The sequence below is a fragment of the Alligator sinensis genome, unplaced genomic scaffold (assembly GCF_000455745.1).
Source record: "Alligator sinensis unplaced genomic scaffold, ASM45574v1 scaffold459_1, whole genome shotgun sequence".
NCBI classification, from domain to species: Eukaryota; Metazoa; Chordata; order Crocodylia; family Alligatoridae; genus Alligator; species Alligator sinensis.
Window position 1 is genome coordinate 91,726 of NW_005843198.1, and position 10,786 is coordinate 102,511.

Sequence of the window (10,786 nt, forward strand, 5' to 3'; positions counted from 1 at the left end):
TACACAAAGAACTAACACAAATTTTTTTCTCCCGTCAGGGGTTGCCTCAGAACAAAGCAGCCCTGTTCAGCCTGGTGATGAGCTATTGCAAGTGCACACAACTGTCATGCAGGGACTCACCCGTTTTGAAGCTTGGAATATCATCAAGGCATTACCCGATGGGCCTATCACTGCTATCATCAAGCGGAAAAATCCAAGTCCTGCTGCTGCCAAATCAGCTGAAATTTTGCAAGGAGAGGAATAAAACTGCTGCCAATATTAAAAAAAAAACTAAACAAAAAACGTTTCATTAATGAAAACTGTTTGCCAGCACAGCACAGATATTGTGGAAGTGCGGATGATTGCCAGTTACAGATGTCTTTGGAATCTCTTGAGCAAATTTTGCAGTATGAAGAGATGTGCATAAAAAGCTCCCAGTTCTTATTACAATATTCATAAGCAGCTGTTGCAAAGTGCACAATGGTAAAACATGGTTCTGTTAATAATATAATGAATGTAATAAAATGTGTGACGATCACAGCGCTCTCTAGCTTATGTAAATGAACTTGGTGATGATGCTGACTGGAGTGGACAGTTTTCTTAAGCATCAAATTTAATGCAAATCAGAAACATCTGGGAAGTCCGGGGCAGATTTTCATCCCTGCTTCAGTCATTTGGCACTAACTCTTGCTTCACTCCTTCAGTAGAGGAGACAGAGAAGGAGGCAGCGCAAGCTGAGGGAGTGGTCAAATCCAAGTTGGCCTGTCTAAGCACAAAAAAGCCAGGACAGATCAGTAGGAAACAGGTCCTGACTTGACAAATGCTCCACTAGCCTAACACTGACAGAGGCACCTCTGCTGCTTCCTAAGCAAGCAGCTATTTACTTGATTTAAGGGAAGAAAGGATATGAGTCTGGGGCTTCCATAGGGCAGGGAGGGATCATGGCTGAGCTTCACTTGACCTTCCATTGCTCTGAACTCCTTGAACTGTACTGCAGCCTTAACTCACACAACAGCTGTACTCTGTAAATCAGGGAGTAATTTCCTGAAGCCCTCTGCTTGGACCGTTTGGAGCATTAAGCCCACAATTTCCCCTAGGAGAGTTGCCATTAGTTTGAATGCAAATTACATATATGCACTGGAAAAAATCCTTAGCACAATTGATTCAAGCCTTGCAATACCCTTCACATTGCATTGTGAATTTAGGCCATCCCAAGGCTATAGTAATAAGGACATTTAAAACCAGTTTTTATCATCTGAATACATAGTGTATGTAATTAATGTTTAATGACACTGCAGTATTATTTAGAAGGAAGCTACCAATGATAGATCACAGTATTTAGTGCTCCTGAAAACAATCATTTACACTGAAAACAAAAATAGCTTTGGGAAAGATATTCAAGACTCCATACAAAAGGCTCCATATTCAAGGCCATTTTCAGGCTCCATGTAACAGGTGGCATAATATAGCTTTATGGTCAAGGTTAGTGATCACAGCAAAGATCTGACCTGTCTCCAAAACCTGGAGAGATAATACCCCGAAACATCTTACCTTGATCCCCTCCATAGATTTCTACCACTTACTTCTAAATTTATAATTAAGAGGAAGTTATTAATGCAAATAAAACTTACTTGCTTTATTTAATTCTTGCACCTAAACTAAAAGACATTGAGGAACAGATTCTATAATTTCTGCTACTTCAGATAGTCAATGAATGTGCAGTCAAGCTGAATGACAAAAATATTTAATATGCTAATGATTCGTTTCTGTTTGTGTCAACAGAAGTAGTTCGCAGAAACAATAAGCATGCATTATGCCACTGATACAAATCTTAGTCCAGTGTTAACAGGTGTTCTTGTGTACAATAGTCTTAAACATAGAAAGTTGTTCTACATTTTAACAGGAACAAATCAGCTGCCAAGTTTTCAGGATGAATCTTCTACAGCATACATTGTTAGATGCAGGCATGCAATCTTATCAGAGATGTAAGTCATTGCTCAGTTTTGGAAGACAATACCACTGTGCCTTGTGGTCCTTACGGTCCCCTCTGATTTGTTTCACTAACATAGGCATGCATGTACCATTAAGAACAAATTAGTATCTACACCAGGACTCCCACAGGCCAGCCAAGTGATTTTATCTGCTTTGCAAAGCCAGAACATCTGCAGTGGAGGCAAGCAGTAGCCAGGCTGGAAGTGTGTCAATAGCAATTCAGTAGTGGGGAAACTGTCAGTGACCAGGCTATAAGCAGCAGCCCACCTTTGGAGCAAGCTGCATCAGTCTGGCATGCAGCTCCTAAAAGACTGCTGAGGCCTGATCTACAGGCAATGATGAACCTGAAAAGAGGAGTCCTGACACACACAGAAAATGAAAAATTAGTTTTCTTCACTCAAATGATAAATTTAGTAGCAGCAAGAAAAATGACATGTAATTCAAGAGGCAAACCAATCTGTATACTAATATGTCCATATACTAATGCATATACTAATTTTTGCCCATAACTTTATCTTTGGTTTTTAATCAAACTCAGCTTTGAAATGAACAGCAGAGTACTTTTTAAGATTTTTTTAAAGCTCTCGTTATCTCTCTTCGAAGCTTCAACTATTCAGCAAAGCGCCTCAGGGGAAAATTAGGAACAACAGTCAAAAACTCCTAGAAGGCTCCAGACTGGCTATAAGGAAAAACTTCTTCATGGTTCATGTGATCAGACTCTGGAATGGACTCAGGCACCTGCCCTGGAGATCTTCAAAAGGAGACTGGATGCACACCTTGCTGGGCTTATTTAACCCCAGCAGTCTTTCCCACCCAGAGCAGGGGGGGCGGGACCTGATGATCTCACAAGGCCCCTTCCAGCCCTAAACTTCTGTGAATATAATTGGAGTTCTAAGCAAATGTCATTCCACTGTGCAAATATAGCATATCTAGGATTTTTAACCCACTCATCTGTACATATGCCAGAGGAAATACAGGAATAAATGGCCATTTTAGCATCTGTTCGGACCCTGAGTTCCTTGGTTGTGATAGGGTTAGATTTTGTAAAAACCTGGTGTAATGTCTTAGTGTCGGTTTTCACAATCTTTTGCAATACAGAAATGGAGAAATTGTATTAGATATAGTCCTGTGCTAGGTATCCTCCATCAAAAGCAACTTCAGCCATTAAACAGTTTCTTCACTAGAAATTACAGCTTCATTTAGAGAAAGTAAAAGCTGACACAAACACCCCCCACCAAAATCTTCTTTTCACCTCCCCTCTTGCAGTCATTGTTATTTTTCAGGTTATTGTGTCTACACATTTCCTGGTCCTGAGATCAAAAGCAGAAGTGACAATGTACTGGGTAACAGCAGTATGTCTCAGCAACCCCAATCTACCCCCAAAGCAGGAAGAGCCAAAAACACCTTACAAAAGAGCTGTACTGTGAAATTTCCAGCCCTAATTTGGCAGTTTGTAGAGCAGTTCTGTGACATGCAGAATGCTCTTAATTCTTGTTGGACTGTGTATGCCCCAAATCCTATAAAAGTAATCCTTAAATTGCTTAAATAAGGTACATGGCCCTACAATTTTGCCTGAGTAGATTAATGAACACTAACCATTGTCATCACAAGGATTATTTACAGAAGTAAAAGCTGTAGGACCAGTCCTAAGATTTAAATGTGCCCTTAAACTTTTGGGTGCTCAAGCCAACAACGGTTCAAGTCCTGCCAAGATTTGTCCAGGTGCTCAACTGGATTTGCAATGAGTAGCTCTACTGACTGCTCATGGTATGTACAACTAAGCATGTGGATAAGCCCACAAGGATTTTGGGCCCCACATCTCTCACAAAGTTGTTCTTCCTAAGTACAGACAGCAGCAGTTTACATTGAAAACTAGAACCACACAACAGATGAAGGACCCAATCCTGAAAGACATTGACGGTCCACAGCTCTCACTAAAAAGCTGTGCTCAAGTGCTGTGAGTGAAGGGCTCTCTCAGCTTCACAGGCTGGGCTCAAGAGCCAAGGGGGAATGAAGAAATTCTGTGAAGTTCACAGCTCCTGTGAGCCTTGTCAGAGGTGATGGGAACTGAGCAGAAAAGTAGGACCAGCCTTAAAGGAAAATTAAACAGAACCAACCAAAAAGTGTAACAGAAAATATTTATTTTACTATGTGTACACTGACATGTTTTATAAACTTCACATGTACAAGAGACTACTTAAAAAAATTCATCCCTGGAAATCTAATTACAAGGATGAAAAACGATAGCAGGAAGTTCTGTATGTAAGCCTATGAACCACACTACACCCAGTACATTTAACAAGCTTAAGGACTGAACCTGAAATATAGTTAAATAAATAGTAAAAGTAGCAGCATAATCACAGTGTGGATTTACATTTCCAACTCAACAATCATAAATGATCATTTTCTTTTATAAAAGGGCCAAGAATAATGTGTCAATTATAACAGCTCCTGACATTCTCCAAATTATCAGCCATGTTGTAAAGGTGTACCTATCACTGCACACTACATCGGAGGCTGATCTAAGATAAGCAAGGAGGTGAGTCAGGCTGGGGAACAGACACAAAGCACATCCCATTTTTATGACAAATCAAAACTTGTCCACCAAAAAGATGATTCACATGTTAAAAAACACCTCCAGTCAGGGACTGGAAAACTGTTCAGATTCCTGATTATTTCAGATGGGATTAGAAAAATGACAGGTAAAGTGCTTAAAACTTCTTTATTGCCATTGTGTCAGTGCAGTTTGGTTTATGCATTGTATTTTTGGAGCGTGCATGAGAGAAAAGGTGGTAAATGAGAAGTACATTAATCTTGGAAAAGTGAGAAAGAGCAAGCATCAAGAAAAACTATTAAATCCCTTAAGCTGTTGAGGAAGTGACAGTGTGACTATAGTGATAAAAGTGACTTTATTATCCATAGCACAGATTCATCGATAACACAGAAAACTTAAAAAATAAGTTTGCCATGTTATTAATGAATCAGTGTAATGGATAATAAAGAAAGTAACCCGTTCTTAATTAAAGGGGTCTGCAACCCCAAAGATGTGAGCATCACTGCTTTCTGACAGTTTGTACGTCAACATTTTTTGGTACAGAGTGGGTGATAAAGAGGCCAACTCAGCTCTGACCTGTGTGAATTGGTTTAGAATAGTAAGTCCTAATTCAGAAAAATACTCAAGCACTGAAGTCAGTGGGAAACAAAATTAAAATGTCTAGAATGAATTAAGATCTCACCTCACCTACCCTTTTAACTCTGGGCTTGACCATTTTCTGGCTTGGTTCCATTGTAATGTCTTAGTAGCTATAGCAAAGGAGCTAGCTCTCGCCTTAGAAAGAGTACAGCTTCTTGATTCTTGATCTGACTTAAACTGGTACAACACTGATTTTAACAGTCTCCCCTGACATGCACTGAGAGAGCAATCACAAGGAATTTGGAAGTGCACACACTCCCTCTGGAGGGGGAGAGCAGAACTGTTTCCAGAAGACTGCCAGCTTCTGTTTTAAGAGAAATATAAAAAAAAGAATTGATATTACAAAGCTTCTCAGATAGAAAGACAGGCAGAATATGCCATATTAAAAACTGACTTGAGACAAGGCACTTCTCCCAATTCAGCTTTCCAACAACATATCTTTGCTGTTAGAAAAGCATCACATGAGTTTCTACTTCTACCTTTTCCACCTTCACCTAATATGTCAGACCATGGATCATTTGCTCTTAACCTCCCCCTTCTATGCTCCAGCAGCGAGATTAGACTTTCCATGCCCATCAAGCTTTTAGCGTCTTTATAGCTTTGGTCAGATTGCTATAAAATCCAACCATGCTGCTTGGAAAGAACGAGTCCACCACAGTCTGAGGAAGGTAGCCACCAAGATCAGTCTGAAAGAAACTGAGGAGCTGGGTCTTGTCTGGTTCCCTGAGAAAACAACACACAAGTACAAGTAATTTTATTAGTGAGGGGTATAATACAGCAAGGCCTTGCTAGCAAGTTTTGTATTTGGGCATGTATTTATCTGTGCATAAATATTGCTACGTGCTTTCCACTGAAAAGGCCAAGTGCAAGCTTCCCTATTACAGCCCAACATACCCTTTATCTGCCTCTACAAAAAGAGATGGTCAGTTTTTCAGTTAATTTAGGCCCCAGCTCAGCCCAGACATATAAACTACTTCACTGAAGTCAATGGCATTACTCATATACTGTAAATGAAGCATATGCTTATTCATTGCTTGAATTATGGTCTTAATTCTTGGCTTCTCCATTCAGAATATCAACAAGGATTCCCACAATAACGACAGTTTCTATAATGTTAGTAAGTAACCACTAGGAAATTAAGAGAGACTAATTCACTTTGCCTAAGGCGTTGAATACCACTCGTTTGTAATGACATGACAACTAGCTTTGACTATATATGAACCAATGACTGCCAAAGCATTCTTAGTCAGACAACGCATTCACATATTGGACACGAAGTGAACTACAGCACATGTAAGAACCTTTCTTACCCTGGAACAGGTATACAGAAACAGCCACATGGATAATTAAACCCTCTCACGTAACTGGGCTGTGGAGGACAGAGCGCATGCTCTATATTGGTTGCTGCAAAACAAACAAACAAACAAAAAAAACACATTCAAGAAAAAAGACACACTTTCTTTGGTAAATGCCACAAGCCGAACAGCTTTCTACTGGGAAAGATAATCAGTGGTTCTTGAGACTGAGGTTCTTTGGTCTGTGATTTGTAAGAGGCCAGATTAAAATTATGACAACCACTTCTGCCCAGTCTGAGTCAAAGGACTGTGCATACTTTAGGAGTGTTTAATACTTTATGTACTTACAGCAAAGGACATTGTGAGTTATTCATTGGGCTGGTACACACCATGTTTGAAAGATAACTCAAGCTGTTTGCAATAAGTATATATCACACAGGTATGGTATATACCACTCTTTGGAGTGGTATAAACCTTTTGTACCAGTACCAGTATATAGATTTCTGGCTTATATCCAAACTAGATAAGATGCCATATCAACAACATTTGCTTAAGACACAATGACATAAGTAAATGAAGGCAAAGATGAACAGATTAATATAGTTCCAGCAGCTACAAGCTGCTGTTACCACCTCAAGGAAAACTAGTCACTGATGGGCTCTATAGGTCATCTTTTTTCACTAGTTATAGTTAAAACAAAACGTGACAGCTTTGCAATGTCCTATAAAATGCTAAGATATAATCTGATTTAAGGGACTCTTCTGAGATATTTCTATACGGTCTAAAAATCTAAGTGTAATACTAACTGAACTATCTATTCATTCTCCAAAGATGTCATGACTAGCGAATGGTGTAACAACTTACCAGAGTATAAATGGTGCTGGTATTTTATATAGAAATAATAATATAATTTAGCACTGACTTTGTTACTGCATCTTCTGACCAATAATTTTGCATCAAAAAATATTGAGGCATTTCTTACAAAAAAAAAAAAAAAAAAAAATCATTGACGTTCACTAACTTGCTGCTCAGAAAGAGACTATAATGGGAATTAAACCATCTTACCAGTGGATGCTAGAGTCCCATCTTCATACTGCTTTGTTAGAACCACATCTACAAAGTCTCTTGGAGAAATAAGCCTCATGAGAGCTGATGGGGTAGTAGTTCTGCATATAGAGACAGTCTAGAAAATTGAAAATAGCGTTATCTCACTTTATGCCTGTCTTTTCTTTAATACAACAGTGAGTCACATAGGCTACGTCCAGATAAGCGCAGGCGTTGGTTTCCCCAGGGACAAGTAGCAACAGGACACCTCATGCCACTGCTACTTCTCCCTGGGGAACACCCGTGCCACACACACTTTGGCACACACCAGGTTACCCTGGATCAGGTAGGGGAGGCTGAGGCCAGCAACTGTGCTGGCCCCAAAAGCCTTATCATGGGTCCCGGGGGCAGACACACCAAGAAGCCTGGCCAGCAGCTGGAGTGTGGCTCGGGCCAGCCAGGCTCTGGTTTTGGGCAGTGCACGCTGCTGCCACCCCGGTTTTTTTTTGGTGTGGGGTTTTTTTACCCTGAGATCTCCCAGGGTCAAGAAAACCCCCTCACACTGCAAAGTAGCAGTGTGGATAATGCCTGCACGTGTGGTGCGAGGCACTGCAGATGGGCTTGCAGCACCACATACCACATGTTTACGCTCATCTGGATGCGGCCACAGACACCTTTAGTGACACTCAGTTGACATGCAGTGCCTTTGATTTCAATGACATGACTTGCTATTCAGCATGAGTAAAGTTATCACAATCAAACGCTGAGTCTTGGTTCAAGAGCAGTTTTGATAGGAATGATCTTTTAGAAAAGTATCACAAATACACTCATGAAGACTGTTACTTAACACACTTCTATTGATGACATCTCTTTTAGAGAACTAATAAATTTAGTAACTTAAACAGCAACAACACCGCTTCGTTATTTCAAAAAGAAATAAATAAAACCATCTGTTTAATGTCAGCTATCATTACAGGTACTTTTGTTAACCACGATTATAAAGGCTTGGGAGAATTGACATTATAAAACCATACAGACCTGGAGTCAGGCTATAACGGGGGTGGGCAATTATTCCAGGTGGAGGGCCACTTACCCAGTTTTGGCAAGCTGTCGAGGGCTGCATGGGTAGCCCTGCCCCTTGACAGGTGCCCCGCCCCCTGGTCACCATCTTGGGACCAATGTCCCAATGTCTTGGGACCAATGTCCCACGGCCAGCACCAGTGGGGCACAGAGCAGGGCGCAGGCTGGCAGGGGTCTGTGGAGCTGGGCTGCACCAGTAGGGAGAGGGGGGAGCTGGCCCGGCTCCATAAAGCCCCTGCTGGCCAGGGGTCTGTACCTCTGCCGCCCTGCTCTGGGACCTGCTGGTGCTGGCTCTGGGCCACCGCTGCAAGTCCTGTGCTCCCGCGCCCGCTCACTCCCAGTGCACCCCCAGCCCTGAGGTACAGGTGGGGGGCAGCGCACAGCCCCAACCCCCTGCTCGCCCACAGGGAAGGAGCTGGTGCTGAGCATGGGGAAAAGCAGCCCCTCCTCCGCCCCCTGAGCCGCTCTCCCTGCTGCAGCCACTTGCAGCCTGTGCAGGGCTGTCCTGAGCAGGCACAGGCAGCCCCATGTAGACTGCGAGCGGCCGGAGCCCCCCGCCCCCTTTCCCCCACACTCAGCACTGGCTTGTAACCCATCCCCGCAGCCAGCCTGGGCCCCACGAGGGCTCCAGGCTTGCCTGCTGGGGCTGTGCTGGGGCGGGAGCAGCTGCGGCTCCCCCACTTGCCACACCAGGCAGTGTTTGCTGCTGCTGCCCGCCCGGAGCTCATGCACTGGGCTGCAGAGAGGTGGTGGTGGCTGCCTCACCACAGCCTACCATGGTGCGAGCTCCAGGCGGGCAGCAGCGGCAAACACTGCCCAGCGTGGCATGCAGGGGGGCCGCAGATGCTGCCACCGTGGCACAGCCCCGACGGGCAAGACCGGGGGGAAAAGTGGCCCCTTGCCCACCCCATGCCTGGCGCCCCGCGCTGCAGCCGCTCGCAGCCCCCGTGGGGCTGCCTGTGCTGCTCAGGACAGCCCCACACGGGCTGTGAGCAGCTGCAGCAGGGAGTGCAGGCCACAGGGCAGGGCAAGGGAGGGGCCACTTTTCCCCATGCTCTACACCAGCTCCTTCCCTTCCCTTCCCTGCCCTTCCCCACACCCACCCTTACCTGAGCTTCCCACTTCCGGGAAACCACCTGGTCCTTGCTGGGGCTTCAGGCTGTGGGGGAAGGGCTGGACAGGCCCTGCTGTTGCAGGAGCCTGCAGAGGATTCCCCTGGGTCCTACTGCTCCTGGCTCCTGTCATTTTTAACAGGAACCAAGGACAGATACATTTCAATTTCAAAATTTTTTAGGGGCCCCGTGGGCTGGATCTGGCCTGTGGACCGTATTTTGCCCACCCACCCCTGGGCTATTATGTCAAAAAATTAGAATGGTTTTTAAAAGTATGCATTATTTATCATATTTCACTACAACAGTTCCACTCAAAGAGGCTTTCAGTGTCAGGTCAAGACTTGATAACATATTTAATCGACAAACTCAAAAGGAGCACGATTTTGGGCAACAGGTTCAAAATAAACGGTTTCCAGAAGCTATTCAATGCTCTTCGCGGTTCTGCAGCTGCAAAACTGTCCTGAAGCTACCTGCTTCCACGGGACCCAATTCTGACCCTACTCCAGTCCAAGGACATTTAACCATAGCGTCCTCGTCACTTTCGTGGCACTTACGTCACTGATGGTTTCAATAACGTCAAACCCCGTCACATTCGGGTCCCAGGTCGGTCTGAGCCCGTTGGCGACGGGTTTCAGGAGCTCCCAGACGTTCGCAGGACTTGCCGGCACTATTCCTTCGCCCTTGTACCTGCAGCAGAAAGGAGCTGAAGTCACCTCTGCATCTCCGTCACCCTGAAACCCCCCCAAGGAAAACACCGGGAGCTGGAGTGCCTGGAGGAGGGTTCAGCACTCGCGGCCCCCCCCCTGCGCACAGCAAGCAACCGCACACTCACAGGTTGCCGGGGAACTCGTCCGAGGGTCTCCAGGACACGGCAACGTCGCTCTGGGGGAACGGAGAAAGCCTTCAGGTGTGGAGCTGCGCCCACGCTGCCCTCCCCGCTCTCCTGCCAAGGGCCCGAGCGTCCAGGCAGGGGAGGCTGCTCCTCCCTGGCCGAGATGCCCCCTGCCCTGGGCCGGGCGGCACAGCCTCAGTCCCCAGGTGCAAGGAGGGAAACTGGGCCCCTCCCTCCCGGCCCGCCGCCTCACCGTGCG

At 44.7% G+C, this 10,786-nt stretch overlaps 2 protein-coding genes across 2 annotated transcripts in view; one reads left to right on the forward strand and one right to left on the reverse strand.

Moving 5' to 3' along the window:
• Window positions 1-1,108, forward strand: part of IL16 (interleukin 16) — an 88,099-nt gene extending 86,991 nt beyond the window's left edge. Inside the window, exon 24 of the mRNA XM_025194412.1 lies at window positions 39-1,108. Within this exon, the coding sequence (XP_025050197.1) occupies window positions 39-244 (206 nt within the window). The 3' untranslated portion in view covers window positions 245-1,108. The remainder of the gene's footprint in view (window positions 1-38) is intronic.
• A 1,203-nt stretch (window positions 1,109-2,311) lies between these two features.
• Window positions 2,312-10,786, reverse strand: part of STARD5 (StAR related lipid transfer domain containing 5) — an 8,648-nt gene continuing 173 nt past the window's right edge. Inside the window, exons 2-6 of the mRNA XM_006037928.3 lie at window positions 10,528-10,577; window positions 10,250-10,382; window positions 7,525-7,642; window positions 6,475-6,568; window positions 2,312-5,887 (exon numbers count right to left, since the gene is read on the reverse strand). Coding sequence (XP_006037990.1) covers window positions 5,740-5,887; window positions 6,475-6,568; window positions 7,525-7,642; window positions 10,250-10,382; window positions 10,528-10,577 — 543 coding nt within the window. The 3' untranslated portion in view covers window positions 2,312-5,739. The remainder of the gene's footprint in view (window positions 5,888-6,474; window positions 6,569-7,524; window positions 7,643-10,249; window positions 10,383-10,527; window positions 10,578-10,786) is intronic.